General features: G+C 37.9%; 1 protein-coding gene across 10 annotated transcripts in view; it reads right to left on the bottom strand.

Annotated features, from left to right (window-relative positions):
- The window catches only part of atp2b3a (ATPase plasma membrane Ca2+ transporting 3a), a 56,312-nt gene extending 39,564 nt beyond the window's left edge, over positions 1–16,748 (bottom strand). For 6 of the 10 annotated variants that reach the window (XM_020051854.2, XM_020051855.2, XM_010898751.4 and 3 more), the window contains exons 1-6: positions 16,219–16,744; positions 12,778–13,096; positions 12,039–12,337; positions 7,102–7,299; positions 6,123–6,380; positions 386–511 (exon numbers count right to left, since the gene is read on the bottom strand). In XM_020051854.2, the coding sequence (XP_019907413.2) occupies positions 386–511; positions 6,123–6,380; positions 7,102–7,299; positions 12,039–12,255 (799 nt within the window). In that variant the 5' untranslated portion in view covers positions 12,256–12,337; positions 12,778–13,096; positions 16,219–16,744. Of the gene's footprint in view, positions 1–385; positions 512–6,122; positions 6,381–7,101; positions 7,300–12,038; positions 12,338–12,777; positions 13,097–16,218 lie in introns of all 10 variants that reach the window. The other 4 variants (XM_020051856.2, XM_020051858.2, XM_010898753.4 and 1 more) reach the window with 2 other exon arrangements.
- Positions 16,749–18,171: the final 1,423 nt, after the last annotated feature.

Below are 18,171 nucleotides of genomic sequence, written 5' to 3'. Positions count from 1 at the left end.
ACAAATCACCCATTATACAAGACTCCCAAATGTCAGGAACATGTTTAGGAGCAATGTTGGAGCCACACGACAAAGAATCTGATCTTGAACAGGAACCCAGCATGGAAGCCTTTATCTAGTTATTGTAGCGGAAGATCTGACATGTGGGTGGCTAACCAGACAGAAAGCATTAGCAGTGTTTAGTAGTGCTTAGAAGGGGTACGTACCATTATATACACCTTCCCTATACTGGACAGTTAAATTGACGCCAAAGTAAAAAAAATAAAAAATAAAAAATAACGACAACATTAAACACATATACACACACTGCACAGAGGCAAACATTTCCGACGTGACCTGACACCCAACAGTAACATGACAACTATATTGTATGTGAACAACTCACCAGACAGCAACATGGGGTCCTTGTCAACAGACTTTTTTACATGGTCAGACTCTCCCGTCAATGAGCTCTCATCAATCTTCAGGTCATTGCCCTGTATCAGTATCCCATCAGCAGGCAGGAGATCACCTGTGTGGGAGCAGGAGCAGTAGGAGACAAGGCACCACAGACTTATAAGGGCCTAGTAGAAGGAATGTCAGGTCTGCATTATGGCTCCAATGTATTATGGATTCAATTACAACTCAGTAATGTATGCCTTTTCTACAAAGGCCTTTTATAAGCATTTCTCACTTTTTGGCTGACATTTTTTCTCAAATAATTTATATTCAGAATAGTTTTCCTATTACATACATACATCATTGGAAATGTGCTGGCTGACTCTAATCTTGGTAAATGATTTCAGAATATTAGGGATCAATGTAGAGCCATCTAAATACCGATTAGAAGAAAATACAGTGGATTGATTCATTTGAAAAATAACATTTCACTTTAAACCTTACTCATCATGGAACTGTATTGAATCTCCATAACATTCTGTAAGGCAACCTAGTCAAAGAGCTTTATAAAACGATACATACAGTATTAGAAGAAATATCTAATTTACGTGTGCTAGAAAAGCGGTGCTCAAACCAAAGGTTCTTAAATACCCATTATTATCATGTGTGCTTGCTGAAAGCAATGTATAACTTGAATGATCTACGACAATTTCCCTCATTGTCCTAGTTCATTTATTTAAGCTTTTATCAACATGTTTGCAATTTGTGATTACCTCCCAGTGGATGCGTCTTCCAAATTACATTCAATGCCATTCTGGTTCTTATCATGCTGCTAGCTCAATTAAGAAGTCTAGACCGGCATCCTTTACAGTACATGCTTGATTGAGTTCACAGGCGCCCAAGCCGCTACAAGCAGTCGCTAAAACGCAACGAGGCAAGGCAACCATATTTGATTACTAACCTCTAAAACACAGAGGGTGCTGGCCAACTTCACTCCCCTCCAGAACCCTAAGGGCAGAATTTCAACCGTAGTCCCGCAATGACACAACTGAACATGGGAGTTTTTCCAACCCACTATGCATCAATTCTTCTTGTTCCTTATACTTTGGGGTTGATTGAACTGCAAGGGAGTGACTTAAAACAGCTGCACCATTCAAGGGGCACATCTCTCATTCTCTTATTTAGGAGATTGCAACAAAGATGTGAGACCATATGTATTATTTGCAGGTTAACGTTATATTTTGTAACAGAGGCTTCAAGCTAAAATAACAATGATAAATCGCTGAAATAAAGTGTGCAGAGCACCTCATCCCACACTGTTACTATGTCAAGACGCCTAAATGCTAGAGAACGGAGATTACATAGGAAATACAATTATTTGACTGGAAATTCAATGTCAGTTATAATGATTTATTTCAAGTTTAATTGCAGACAATTACTAAACCAAATTATGCTTAGTAATTAGTAATTATGAGTAATTTACTAGACACTCGTATCCAAAACAACTTACAGTACTGACTGCATGTGTTTTCATACTCTCATACTTGCTTGAACCGGCTCTCCCTGCGTGAGAGCTGCATGTTTTGACAGTTTTAAAGGGAATGATGACCCTAAACACATTTTCTGTATTTGTCTTTATTTCACTTTAAGGGTTGGCCAATGATGGTTGCAGCTGAGTTGCGCTGTGGAATAGGGAAATGATCTGGCATTAATCGTGTGGCCAGTTGTTGGATCAAAGGAGTCAAAATAAGATAAGCAATTAAATTAAACACATTGTTTTAAAATAATTTTAGAATAAGACCTTTCATAGACTTTTTCAAAATTCAAGGTTTTTCAAAGTAATTGAATCATATGATTTTATAATAATTCCTTTTTCATTAGAAGATTTAGAATTCCACAATGCTGTTTTATCACAAGATGTGTATTTCATAATTTCATGAACCTTTACATTGTTATAAAGGATAACTCAGTTAACACAAATAGGCGAGGTCAAGTACTGTATGTCACTGTATCAAAGTTAAAGTAGTGGCATTAGTCCAATCGCTAAATGGTGCCTTTAATACACGTAAATTCAGATAGCCATTGCTTGAGGGCATTTCAACAGGGTTTTTGCAGCATGTGTTTGGAGACATCAGCATAGCAGAAATTTTAGGCAAAATCATGCATCAATTTTTTTTTTTTATCATGGGTACCTCCACATAAATGGCAATAAGTATACTAAAATAAATGAAAATGCAGTGAGTCACTGCATGTCATTCCAAGACTAATTTTTGACGTGACTGATCTAGTTGGCTAGCAAATTGGCTAGCAAGTAAAACAAACGTCAGTAGGCCTACATGTTAACAACTTCTGACCGAAAAGTAGTCAGTTTACAAAGCAAAAATAATGAACGACTGGGCCATATCTAATGCAACATGACCAAATATTCTAATCATTTGCCCCCATGATCCACTCCAGTTGTTATGACTGGTCAGAACCCAGCATTCATCGAAGGGTATTTGCAAAACGTGGAACAGTTTCTTTGCTTCTCATAATAGGTCCGGTATGGAATAGTCCCACTTGTTTATTTTTGGGTGTTATCAAATATATTTTTCATTGCGTAAGTGGATAGATAAGAGGGTCTACTTTTCACCGTTACATATAGCAATGGCATGGAGCGCTAGACAACCACAAAACGTAAATAATAATTAGTAGCTGTTGCTGAATGCACAGCATGATTCTACTTTTCTCACATACTCGTATTATATTACAGTCTTGTTATTATTTCTACTATTGTCATGTTATTATTGTCACAAACCGATTTAGTCGATTTAAGATATTAAAATAAAACTAACAGATTAGATTGTTTGAGAAAATATTGTGGGTAGCATTAATAGTTTTTGAACTATAACAATATTTAAATATTGCCCACAAAGGACCTGGCTCAAGAAAAGAAACATTTAATTATTGATTAACAATTACTTTTTGCTTTTATCTCAATTAAAGTTAAAATAAATATTCATATTGTGTAATATATAGCTGATAAAAACCAATGGCATTTTTTGCTAATATTTACCAAGGGACACCATAAGTCTGGAGGACCCATAGTGTACTTACAGGGCTGCCCAGCCCTGTTCCTGGAAATCTACTGTACTGTAGGTTTTCTCTTCAAAACCTACAGGACAATAAATGTCCAGAAACTGGGTTGGGTAGCCCTGGTGTACTACTTTATATTGTACTGCATTACTGTTGTAAGGTTCTGTTGTGTCTTTCCGTTTGTATTGTCTTCAGTTACATTTCCAGTTCTGTATTAAATTTCCCTTTTGTACCTTTGCCTCTCTCTGTGATCTCAAGTGTTTGGACCTTGTTTTGCCTTTTTGACCACTTCTTCAATCCTACCCAGTTATACAGTTGTTTCAATAAACCTGCTGCGCCCTGTGCTTGAAACCCACTTCTGTGTCTGTTGTAGTTCTAAAACAACAGTTTTATTTATTTATACCACCTTTGTTCTGTGCAAGTCTAGAGCATAGCCCTACTTTAATGAAATACTGATCAGGCCTCCATATTGTATTTCAAACATTTACACTGAAACTAAAGTATAGTAAATCAGTTTTAGACACATTCACAAAATCTTTTACATTTTTGCAGGTTTTAAGAAACCTCATGGTTCAAAAACTAGATATTTAAAAAAACAGAAATAGATATTTTAAAAGAACAAAATAGCACATTTGCACACCAAGGGCCGGTTTTGAAGACACAAACTAAGCCTGGTTATGGACAAAACAAATCAAGCTCAGTGAAGCTTCTCCATTGAATTATAAGTCCAGTACTAAGCTTAACATGTTAGCATTTACCTGGTCCTAAATGTTCCAAAGGGACATTAAGAAGATGAAACTTGAAGCACTGCCAAAGTACAAATGGATGTACATAAGCACAATAACACTATCTCTTTCATTTCTTCATTTAGCAGGTCAGCACATAATCCAGTGCCTTCCTCACATAGAACACACTTACAGTTTTCTCTATGGTTTGAATCTAATAAAATATAACAGTATCATATAGAAGAATACACCTATGGAACCATTATTGTAACAATACAATGTATAGCATGGTAAAAAAGCATATTTCTCAGTGCCCTGCCTCAATTACCCTATACACGTGGCCCTTATACTTTAACAATGAAAAATGGCGATTGTTAATATTTTATCAATATTATTCTCAATGTCATCTTCTCTTTAGATTCACATGTAAAGATTTTGTGCAATCAATTCTGCTGATTACCAGGACCATGTCTGCTGAGCCTACAGTAAACTGTGCAGTAGTAGGTAGTAGGATATAGCTTTTTTTGTTTGCGTGCGGGTATGTGCGCGTGCGCGCATTAACTTGTTTCACTACTTTTTTCAGCGCCAAAATTCACCTGATATTACATGAAATCATGACACATTGGTTTATGGGTTAGCTTCAGGGTTTGGGGTTAGAGTTAAAGTTAGGTTAAGGTTGGGTTCAGGGTTAGACATAAAAATGAGGTAACTATGGTTTACGTAAGTTTCCTAGGAAAAAGCCTCACGCATTTGGATGTTTTAAAGGCTGTGACTAGTGGCAAGTAAGCATACCACATTCATTTTTAAGTAAATGTCAATCTATATCATATTGTATTACTTTAAGGGTTTAGGGTTTCGCCATCTAGAGTTTGGTCTCTAGATCCTGGGGTCTTGACTCAGTATATACGTGTAAAGATATCAATGGAATGCAGACTATGCAGAATAGAAGAACACTAATTGACACAGATAGTCAAAAAAAACTCTGATCTAACAAAGTGAACATTTTTGTCAAATCCTCAATGCAATTACAAAAGTCACATTTTGATATATTTGGCTTTTTTAGCGGCATAACATTTAGAAATGGTTCTTGAGATGTGACTGCTAACGACTATACTCTGTATAAGCTAGTCGCATAAATCTGCGGTTATTGTTTGTTTGGATTGTTATGACCACAGCTTGAGGGGAGCGAGGACTGTGATCTTAGGAAGTGGCAACTGAAGTACAATAAGCTATAAATGTTTTGCCTTTTTGGGGGTATTTATTAAGGAGTAGGGAAGTCCAATTTACTTTATTATTTGTTTTGTATTGAAGAGCTAGAACAGTGTATGAATCAGAGGGAAGAAGGGGGGGAGTGAGTCAAAAGGCAGTGGGCTAGAGTCCCATGCAGACTCATACATGCCGGGGTCAGCGGCATAGACTACTAGACCGTCCTAGGCCACAGCTGTTCTAACCATGAACATTGTGTGGTGATATTCCAGCACCTTTTCTGTTGCTCTTGAATAGCATCATCCAAATGGGTGCTATACGTTGTTAGTGGGGAGGAATGGCCATTCAGCTAACCAACCGAAACATCAGCCAGTGGAAGGAGAACTTGAGGGGACAGCGAAGTGCGTTGCTGAGGCTGCGGACCTGACTGTCTCTCTGATGCCGACTGATTGGCTCCTTCCAAAGACCATCACGCTTCTTCCACTCTTGATACCATCTGAACTGCTTCAACTCCCAGATAAATGGCCATCCATCCTTCAGCTTGCATCCTGATACTTTTAAAATTGCTCTGTTCAAATAATTTCACTATATGAGCGTTATAAAACTTGAATGTTATGCACGTTTAATTATTAATAGACTTTTGGTAATAGAAGTACAAACGAATCATTAACAGGTAGCTACATAAATAGTCTAACCAGGTATAAAACAGCACATGACCTTTCCCGATCCTGGACTGACCGTATTTTACTTGAGCCACGTCCCCGACCACCATTTCAGCCACGGGGATCTGGATGACGGTGCCGTTCCGTACCACGGCGAAGCGCTGCTCCTGCTCGATGCGGCTCTGCAGCCCCCGGAACTGCTTCTCCTTGCTCCAGTCGTTGAAGGCCGTCACCAGCACCACGCAGACAACGGAGAGCAAGATGGCAGCGCCCTCAATCCAGCCAGCCTCCGCCTCACCTTCATCTTCTGCACCAGTCGCCACGTTCCCGCATGCTGCAGATAAAGAGGTACAGAGAAAGAGTGAGACGGGATGAAAAATAATAACAGGGAACTCAGCTCACCTGATGATTTAACTTGACTAATACAACTGAAAATGTCCATTATCTTTTAGATCTAGTGCCTATGACTTTTGGTCAGAGGCCTATTGCTTTCTTGACCTGTTACTCCAATGGTCTCCCAAAAGGGTGTATCAGGCTCCCAAAACAGTCCTAAAGAGTATATTTCGATAATCTTGAACAAACCCATTTTGAAGCAAAGGAATACGTCTCACACATTATTATAGGCTTAAAACAAAGACAACACCTGTACCCTGTCAAATATAGGACAGAAATATATTAACATTTTAAAAATCAATATCACAGGTAATAGGTATTAAAAACTAACAAAGCCCCTGGTGAGTTTGAGCTGTACTTTAAGGTGATCATTCAGAGATGCTCGGTTGGTCAATGTTTTTTCTAGTGATTCCCCAGGATATTGGAACCTTGTCCCCCAAACATAGTTCAATGATATTTATAGAGTGTAATATTGGGGCTAGAACTTAAAATAATAAAATGGAACTCTATTTTTGGCATATTTTTTGTAATGCCTGTATTTACGTGTGTAAGATATAGACTTTTGTTTCAAACGGTCTGGTGTGTATACTGTGATTGTTTTTAAAACCATGCATTAATTGTAATGACCCACGTTTGATACCTGGAAAGTCAGTCACACCTACCTTCACTGTCCCCCCCAGGTGGTTGGTAGAAGGACAGCGCGAGGGAGATGATGGCAGCTATTTCTAAGATTATGAGAGTGACATCCTGCAGGGCCTCCCAGACCAGCTCCAGGAAAGACTTCGCCTTTTTAGGAGGGATGAAGTTCTGACCAAACACCTGGCCACGCTTCTCCAGGTCTGACGGGTTGTCTGATAGGCCTACAGACCAGAGGAGAAACTGCTACTAAACAGAATGCACAGCATCGCTTAATTCAACTAACTGGATGATTGTAAAATGCTACGAGAAGGCATTGGAGTAACTTTTGTGGGTAAGGGGGTAGATCTGTCATTACTCACACATGCAGCTTAACATACACTACCCTTCAAAAGTTTGGCGTCACTTAGAAATGTCCTGAAAACCAAAATGTTTGTCGCTTAAAATAACATCAAATTGATCAGGAATACAATGTAGCTATTGTTAATGTAGTAAATTAATTCTCTATCTGGAAATGTATGTTTTTTTATGGAATATCTATATAGGTGTTCATCAGCAACTATCACTCCTGTGTTCCAACGGCACATTGTGTTTGGTAATCCAAGTTAATCATTTTAAAAGGCTAATTGATCATTACAAAACCCTTTTTCAATTATGTTAGCAGAGCTGAAAAATGTTTCTTTAGACTAGTTGAGTATCTGAAGCATCAGCAATTGAGGGTTAGATTACAGGCTCAAAATGGCCAGAAAGAAAGTAATTTCTTAAACTCATCAGTCTATTCTTGTTCTTAGATATTAATGCTATTCCATGTGAGAAAATGCCAAGGAACTGAAGATCTCGTACAACGCTTTGTACAACTCCCTTCACAGAACAGCGCAAACTGGCTCTAACCAGAATAAAAAGAGCAGAAGGCCCTGGTGCAAAACTGAGCAAGAGGACAAATATATTACAATGTCTCATTTGAAAAACAGATGCCCCACAGTTCCTCAACTGGCAGCTTCCTTAAATACAGTGGATATAAAAAGACTACACACCCCAGTTAAAATACCAGGTTTTTGTGATGTACAAGAATGAGACAAAGAAAAAATCATCCACTTTTAATGTGACCTATAATGTGAACAATTCAATTGAAAAACACACTGAAATCTTCAAGGGGGAAAAATGAAAAATATAAACCTTACTGTAACCTGGCTGCATCAGTGTGCACACCCTCTTATAACTGGGGATGTGGCTGTGTACAGAATTAACCAATCACATTCAAACTCATGTTAAATAGAAGTCATTACACACCTGCCATCATTAAAAAGTGACTCATGGTGGAGGCAACATGATAGTCTGGGGTTGCTTTTGTGGTGGTACAGTGGGAGATTTGTTCAGGGTGAAAAGATCTTGAAGAAGGAAGGCTATCACACCATTTTGCAATGCCATGCTATACCCTGTGGATGGCATTTGACTGGAGCTAATTTCCTCCTACAACAGGACAATGATCCAAAGCACAGCTCCAAACTATGGAAGAACTATTTAGGGAAGAAGCTGTCAGCTGGTATTCTATCTATAATGGAGTGGCCAGCACAGTCACCGGATCTCAACCCTATTGAGCTGTTGTGGGAGCTGCTTGACCGTATGGTACTTAGTGCCCATCAAGCCAATCCAATTTGTGGGAGATACTTCAGGAACATTGGGGTGAAATCTCTTCAGATTACCTTAAAAAAACTGACAACTAGAATGCCAAAGGTCTGCAAGGTTGTAATTGCTGCAAATGGACGATTCTTTGACAAAAGTGAAGTTTGAAGGACAGAATGATATTTCAATTAAAAATCATTATTTATAACCTTGTCAATTACTGTATTCTCTATTCATTTTGCAATATTTTCTATTCAAACTCATTTCATGTATGTTTTCATGGAAAACAAGGACATTTCTAAGTGAACTCAACCTTTTGAATGGTAGTGTACGTTAAATTGCTGGTCTCCGCAATAGATCTGTAGAATTTCAGTGCATCATGGTTTACAAAGTCATTATTCAACACTTCATAAGATGGCCATGCAAGAAAGTTGCCACGGGAAACGTTCATTAAATTAATAAATGTACTTTTCAAAACACAGAGATTAATCATATGACTGACATTCAGTGCAGTCCATAAGTATTTGGACAGGGAGAGAGTTTTTTTTAATTCCATGCTCCAGAATCCACACTGAATTTGAAATTAAACAATACCTAAGAGGTTAAAGTGCAAACCGTCAGCTATAATTTGTGGGTATTTACATCCCAAAGGCCTGTATTAATTACAGCCCTTATATATTTTGGGGACCAAAATAGCTGTTTTTTGGCCAGGTGCATGTTGTTGTATCATTAGGTCATACACAAGAGAGCTAAAAAAAGGTCTAGAAATAATTATGGGCGTGGCATTGGTATTTGGAGCCTGTTTCTGTTATATGTCAACAAGAGGAGGAAAGTGTCAATGCTAGTAAAGTAAGTAATTGTGAACCTTAACTTGAGGACCGCGGTAGGGAACCACTGCGGTAGACCACAAAAGACCACTGTAGTGAGCAGGGCTGCTCAATCCTTGTTCTGGAGATCTACCATCCTTTAGGTTTTTCTCTCCAACCCCATTTGTGATTAACCTCACTTAGCTTTATATCCAGCTCATTATTTGAATCAGGTGTTCTATGGGTCGTAAACTTCAGGCCGTCATTGAATATAAGGTTTGCAGCAAAGTACTAAATATGAAAATTGTCTTTATATTATTGTTAACTTGTCCAATAACTTTAAGTTCCCTCAAAATGTGGGGCTATGTTTACAAAGGGAGGATCAATGTTTATGGTTCAATGTAATGTAAATACCCTATATTTTAAGCAAACAATCTGTGCTTTAAAACCTCTTAGTCATATTTAATTTAAAATCCCATGTGCTGGAATTTAGAGCAGAAACTCTAAATTGAGAGATTTTTCAAAAATGTTTATGAGTTGGAGAACACATTGGGATGAACACTAAATTGTTCTTACATCCGACCAGATCATTGTCCTTAGCACTTTTTATCAATTTCCCACAACCCATAGGTTTCAATAGGTTTCAGGGCTGAAGACCGCGATGGCCTTCAAACATGTTGATTGTGATTGGCCAATTAACCATTTCATTGCAGATTATTTAGGTGCTTGGGGTTATTGTCTTGCTGAAATTTTCACTTGTAGCAAAATGTCTGCCTCCTGGCAGAGCAAAAAAATTGTGGAAGCAAAATAGTCCCATAGCATTAAAGATTCACCATCATATTTTAGCGTAGGTATGGGTTTTAGGTTCTTCTGATTCTAATTTCAAAGCCAAACACTATTGGTGTTTACATTGCCAAAGAGCCCTATTTCATGTTAACAAACAAATGTCAAAATCTAGAGTTTACTAATACCGCACTGGCACTTGGATTGGAAACATTGCTTTTGTCAAATGAAAATATAACACTAGGCTGACTCTGCCAAGAAGCTTGGCTATAAGCGTTTCTTCCAGCAATACAATAACTCACAGCAAACATTAAAAAGGAGAGGGCAATCCATAAGTGCAAATGAAAGATATCAAGGATGTAGGACAGGTCAATGCTAAATATCTTGTCTCAGTAAGTACTAAAAAAGGGGTATCAATAAGTTTGGCCCCTACCTTTTTGTGAAAAATTATGATTACATGTTAAACAAAATGGGTGCTGGGTGCTCTCTTGTATAAGTGATATAGATGGGTTGGGAATGGCACAGATGGCTAAGTCAGTGTGTGTCTGTTTCTCCATGGGGTGTGTGCTCTGGCATACACACTGAGACAGACTGTCACACACTCCTCGTCCTCCCCTGCCAAACGTCACCTGCTGCTACTGGCAACCCAACCATCACTCTCTTTCTCTCTCGCGCACTCTCTTATATTGTATATACTCCCTCCCTCGTCTCCGCCTCTTTATCACCCATGGTTGGATAATCAAAATGTAGTCTCACTATAACCAGAGCTAGGCCTGCACGGCACAGCTCTCCATTTCACCTTGACCGAGTTCAGAAATTATCTGTGAAACAGTCTGGTGATAAAGCAACACGTGAGTGGTAACATCTCAGGGCTAAGAGATATGCAAATTAATAATTAATAAAGAAAAGAAACTCTGCCAAAAGTCACATCCACATTACTCCTGCAGTTTCCATGGTAATAAAAGGTTAATTAACAAATTCCTCTTGATCACTTGAGCGCTATATGAAACAGCCTATATTTACTTATACTGAATTACAGATAAATAGATATAATAATCATAAAATGATGGCGATATTAGGATTGTGTTGAATAATTAAAACAGTGGAATAATGAAAATGGTTAAGAAAAATGCTAATACAAATGACACACTTCTGCCATTTACGTCTTCATTTCCACTCAAATAATTGAACTCAACAATATGATAAAAAAATTATGTTACATCATGAAGGTAATATGGTGCATAACTGAAGGTAAACTGAAAAATGTCCAAACTGCAGTTCCTAGTTTGAAACAACAATAGTTACAAATAATGCAATTATACTAAAAACATGAAATACGTTCATAGTGGTGTGAGCATTTCTCCTCAAGCCAATTGGATTTATACTGCAGGAGGCCATGACGAATGAGAGGAGGTGTCTCTCTGCCTTACACCCACCAGAGTACCGATGCTTTTGTAGCTTAGCAACATTACATTAAAGTGTGATCAGGCAGACAGAGCTGGGAACATACAAATCCAGATGAAAAACCATGCGGATGAGGGCAGCACAAATCTGATAAAACAAAGCCATCCGCGGAAACATGACGGCGGTGGCACAATGACATTCAGCATCATCAGTTGGCTCTGCATGAAAATCCAGTTGATTTGATGAATTGGTCTGAATTTGTTTAGTGAGGTAGACAAATAGGATTGCGTCTTGTTTTACAAGTGATGTATGTCTCTCTAAGAGTGGTGTGTCTAAGAGAGACTCACCATCAGCTGGGGAGGTTTTCAGTCTTTGACAGAGGCCCTCTGTGTCTATGTAGTTCTCCTGGATCTTGTGAATGGCCTCTGCGCCCCTTAGCTCCATAAGGTCCCGCAGATCCTCCAAGGTAGCCCCAAAATCTCCGGCATGGTTGACCTCCATTCCCCCTACACTACCTTGCTTCTGAGGTTTGAAATCCACTGAGCTATTGGCTAAGTCCCCCATGACAATGTATGATGATAACAGTGTGCTGATATTTCAAAAAATGATGATTGTCTGAAAGCCTTTTCAGTGTCTGGGCCAGTAATCAATCAATCAATCAATCAAAATTTATTTATAGAGCGCTTTTTACAACAGCAGTTGTCACAAAGTGCTTTACAGAGACACCCGGCCTTAAACCCCAAGGAGCAAACAACAGTAGTGTTGAATTTCAGTGGCTAGGAAAAACTCCCTAAGAAGGTCGAATTTTAGGAAGAAACCTAGAGAGGACCCAGGCTCAGAGGGGTGACCAGTCCTCTTCTGGCTGTGCCGGGTGAGATATTAAGAGTCCAATTGGAATAATAAATAAATTTCTCTTGGCTAAATCCAGAGTATATTTGATTTTAGACTAGGTCAGAAGTATGACCAGGTGGACAAGGACAGGAACAGCAACGGTCCCCCCAAACCAGGTAATCCGCAGGTGTGGACCAGGACCTCATCTCCTTCTAAAATTTTAAATTGGAGGAAACTGAGAAAAGTTATCAGTAAGTGAGGTATGCTTGACTATGTGATTTTTAGATTAATGTTCCCCCATGCCACTCCCTCCTTTGCCCCTTCTATGATTCTCCATATCAAGACATGTGTGGAAAAGCATATGTATGTGTCTTTGTGGTGTAACTTAATGTGGTTTATTCCAAGATACACCTTAATTTGGTTTGTCTCACAACCAGCAAAAAGGGCATCAAGCAAAATGATAAGGGAGACACCAATCCATAGAGACAAATATTTGTATGGAGTAAATAGAAAAAATTTATGTTTGGGTGAAGAATAAGATGCTTCAGCTGATGGAGTGTAGGATTTACCTAGGCTGGAGAAGAAATAAGAAAAGGGATAATTAATATTCTTCAATATCATTCAATCCCAGCTGAAACTGTGAAGGAGAAAAAAACGATTGGTCTCCTTAACTGAATGTAAGCCCAAGTCTGAAAATAACTCTCAGATTGTAAGGATTACAGGGTCTTGGCAGGATTTCATGTGTATTGAAAATACAATTCATCATTTGGACTAAAGACAATTCCTAATGAAGAGTTGCTTGAGTCCCACACCCTTCACTGGGACAGGAAAACACCACACCTTTTAGAGGTCTATTGATTTAGAGTTTAGGAGGTTAAGGCCTGACTGGTTACAGGTTGTTCATTTTGATTTAAACCCAAACATAGCCTACCATCCTCTCAGTAAAGGTGTTTTTTTTTTGTCATGTTTTGTGCAATAACAAAGTTGTCTAGCCTAGTTCTGTTGAAAAAAAAGTGGACAATGCATCAATGTAGACTATTTGTGTTGATTCTCGTCATTAAAAGGAGAGATGTGTACCTCTGTGGATTTTGATGAACCCTGTATTAGCAAGTTGTTTCCCCCTAACAATTTTTTCTTATGTTTTATATACTCAAAACGAATGCCCTCCATAAGCTAACCACTTTAGGCCTAGCCTATTATTTAAAAAAAAAACAGTTGGTTCAACAGCAATGCGTTGTCTTTTCATTCTAGCGATTTTATCATATGTTCATGTATTTCATGTGTTAAAAATGAACAGTGCACATGCAACTTCTGGAGACTTGTGAAAGCAATCTTTAAGATGGTTCCAATAAGTTTATAAAATCAAATATTTTTGAGAAAATACCTGCACATCAGAATTGCAGTTGATTCTAAGCCAATAAATAAGAAACTGTAAACACACAACCTGAAGCTACCACTTTATATAGCCATAGTACAGATTCTGAGAGGACAAGCCTAGACCCACCCACAATGTATTTTTTTTAAACATGTTGAATTTTTGAGGACTCAGTATATTTTCCTTTTTCCTTTTTTTTTTAATAGAGTTAATGCTCCTAAGGATCCCCCCCATAAAAAGCCCCAGTAGCTAACCAAATTGAGATTTCGAGAGGAGGTCTGAGTTTAGTTTGTTTGCATTCTTTGGTTGAGTAACTTTTTTCTGTGCAATGTGAACGCATAACTGGGCAGGAACAGCTGTCATTCCAAAACCAAGCCCTAGTGTATACAAATCTGAGTACAATTTTGACTAGGCAGAAGTTACATCTATATCTGTAGGTAACACGTTTTTATCGGATAGTTTGGCACTGAACAATTATCCAGAGTGCATCTTGTGAGGAGACAAAATCTTGGTTCATTTTTAAAAAAAGACCACAATGTAATATTTTTAAGTGAATAAGTGAAGAGATCGGGGTCCTCATTCAAAGACAATGGCAGACTTTTTTCACAACAAATGTTACTTTATAGAGGACTGAGATCAGCTCTTTTAAATAGGACAATACAGTATAAGAAAACCCCCAGACACACCCTAGATCCTGTATAGACTGCCATAAGATTTACAGTTGCATATGATTTGTTAAAAATAGAGCCCTCAGTGTTTCTGGTGGGGTTCATGAAGATGTGCTGATTATTTGTGCCTTTATAAATTTAAGGAGGCCTTGAACCTATGCATCAATCCTACACCCGTCTGAAAATTGTATAATGAATTTTGCATAATAACATCCATTCCTCATCATCTTTAAACAGTGCATTATGTGAATTCTATGCTATTCCACAACCAAACATGACAAATTACTACATGGGCACAGGAAACATCAAAATCCCAAGAACATTTTTAAGGTTAAACATATTTCCAGAATATATTTGTTCTCACAGTCCCGCCTTTTGAACGAGCGTCGTGACGCTTGTATGTAAATATCCAATCCATGTCTAGAATGGCTCTTACCAAGGCGACGCGCACAGCCATGATGCTCAGCGATCTGGGATACGGAGAGGATACTTTCCTCTGAGCTTGATACAGTCATTGCCACCGACTGATGAAAGGCAAAAAGCTCCTCCATCGGTGCATGAGAATACGAATTTCAGATTTTTATACCATATTAGAGAGCGATTGGAAACACACTTATTTATATTGTACATTAAAACCACTCTAATCTCTTTCTCCTGCAACACGGAGCATTTATTATTGTAGTCGTTTTTGTCCAAATCCACCGTGCCCTTTACTTGTAACCTTCAGATATCAGTTGTTAACCTTGGTCTACAGAAAATCTCTGAATCCTTCTTTTACGCTAGAAATGTACATCAAAGGAGGGATATACACCTTTTTATAGCCTATTCGTCAATTTATAATTGTTTTTTCCAGAGGTGGAAGATGGGTATAATAGACCATTATACGAATAATACAATTATTTAGAAGTAACAGATTTCAAAGGAATTGCAGCACATACAAAAATAAGATTGGGACGTATTGTGTTTCGTTGCGGTAAGAAAAATAAAACTAAAATTGTGTCTGCGCGAATGTGCTACATTTAATCTGTGAGCTGGCCTAGCTACTGCAAGGTTATCAACGGATACGCTGGCTATGGCTCATTTGCGGAATAACTCATCTCTGTGCACTGATTTCACGCATTTAGAAATAAAATAAAAGCATACTCATATAAATTATAGCAGTTATCGGTAGGCCTGCAGGCTGCTCTATTCCCATCACAGGTTTACTCAAAATCGGTATTTTAGAGATTGTAGATGCCAGTTATGCTCCATTGAATAATTATCTATTCTAGTTGCCCAAAACATTAATGTAGCTGGGCTACACGGTAAGAACAGATATTAGTTGGTAACAAGTGATACATTTTTATTGGACTCTTCATAAAAATAAAGGTATCCTTAAAATGTCTGTTCACCATGTTGGATACATGACATTTAATGAGTTGTCAGTAGGCTATAGCCTATATTGTCATAATATTCGGATAAATGCTATCAATGCTGTCAATAGCTTTCCACTGAGAAAGGCATAAAGCATAATATGAATGATAATAATACCAACAACAATCATCGCCATTTTTATAGGTCATTTAAACATCATGAGGCTTTTTCAGGCAATAATATCCGTAGCCAACAATTATGATAGAAAACCACTGAACTGAATTAAAATAGCCTACTTACCCGGTCACGTCCAAGGACGTCAACGGATAGGAGAGTTAAGAAAAACAGAAAATCCAGTGTTCCTCACTTTCAAATTCAATTCATATCCGACCGAAAAAACGTTTGAATGATGTTTACCGACGTGGTGTCCCATCTGTTGTTTCAAAAAAAAATTAAGCCCAAAATTGTTCAGACATCTCTAGAATTAACTACTCTAATGCGGAAGAAAATGAAATGATGCAGGGTATATTTCAGCGTGTTTACCCAAATGTATGGTCATGGATCACAGGTAGCTATGACTGTAATTCTTGGCGTTTGTCCGAATATTTCTCGTTGCTGTTTTTCTAAGAATTTTTTAATTAAGTGATTTTGGGCTAATTGATAATACAGCACAAGCCGCAGTAGGAGAGCGATAATTTAGTTCTACATGCTGAAAAATTACCTCGCTTACCGCACTCGTCCTATGATGGCAACATTAAAATGGGCTGTTCTATGCAAGGGGTAGGACAGAGAGGGGAGGATGGATGCTACCGCTTCTGAGGGTTTTCATTAGATAACACAGCCACAATGTCAAATTTGGCTGTATGTTAAACATTCATGATAGAAAAATGTACGGTTAGGGTTAGATTTAAAATCAGATTTTAGAGAATACGTTATAGAAATAGGCGGAGTTTAGGACTTCAGGCGGAGTTTAGGAGTTGTGGCTGCATATGACCACTGTTTTAGAGCGTCAATTGAGATTTCGAGATAGTGCTGAAAAGACTTCTGCATTACTTATAATACTTGTACAGCCGAATCCGTCTAAAAAGAAAATGGTTCGAATCGATTATTTGCCATTCAGTAAGCCAATAGGGGAATGAAGAACCACTTCAAATAAGGTACGTATTTGTTTTATGTGACTTGCCATACTAGGTAAATCTCTCTGACAAAGTGACTGCCAGTAATTAGATCATTCTGAGTCCAAGACACTGCCACACTGTAAACCTGAATAAGTAGATTTAAATAACAGGCAATCGGTTGCTAAAAGTTAATAAAATTAAAATGTACAAGTTTGCAGATCTTACAGGTTCAGGGTTAGTTAATCATATCTTTTCATTGCATACTACCTAAACTATTGAGAATCTTTTCCAAATATTTTCAGATGATTAAACATGTACTAAGCCACACCACCAATATAATTTCCCTGTATGCATTTCCTTTTAAATTGAACTCTAGAGTTACCATTTATAGAAATCATTACTTTTCAATCCCTTGTCGTTCATGTGACTTTCTAGATAAATGTTGTGAATGTTCACCTCCTAAAATCTTACCTATCCCATCAAGCCTTATTTTGAAGTGCTGATTTTTATAGTGGCAAGAAAGTGGCCAGAAAATCATATTTTAAATGTATCCCAATCTAATGTATCCCAAAATGTCCTGATTTCCCCCAAAAATGACCATCTACTGACATCTCTGAAAAACGTAGGATCATTACCAGAATTGTGTAACCGTATCTACAAGGAATTGGCCTGCAAAGAAATGGGTATTTCCTATTGGAATCCAGCATTAGTTTTGACAGCAAGATGGATTTTTTATTTAAGTACAATCATTTCATTAGCAGGTGCAACATTTGTTTTACTAAATGATTGGATTACTTTAGAAACATTTAATACATGAGCATTTTAAGTCATTGGTAACATTTCACTAACTTTCAGTTACACTAGACTTATTTGAGTGAAAAATACCATAAGGGGTACAGAGTGGTTGAGTCATGAGTTGTTACAGTTGAAGTTTATGTACCAGTGCTTAAGTCCTTGTCTAAGTGCTCAAGTTTGAGTAACTGGGTCCACATTAACTCAAAAAAATAATTACATGCATACTGTATACTGAAATATTGTGTAATGACAAGACCCATGTCATCATTAAATGGTTTGTGTCACGGTCGTGGGATGAAGAGGACACAGGCGCAGAGTAGAGGTAGGTAAGGTAATCCAT

This window comes from Esox lucius, chromosome 12 (assembly GCF_011004845.1).
Source record: "Esox lucius isolate fEsoLuc1 chromosome 12, fEsoLuc1.pri, whole genome shotgun sequence".
Lineage (NCBI taxonomy): Eukaryota > Metazoa > Chordata > Actinopteri > Esociformes > Esocidae > Esox > Esox lucius.
The sequence above is the reverse complement of the archived record's forward strand: the minus strand, read 5'-3'. Positions and strand labels throughout refer to the sequence as shown.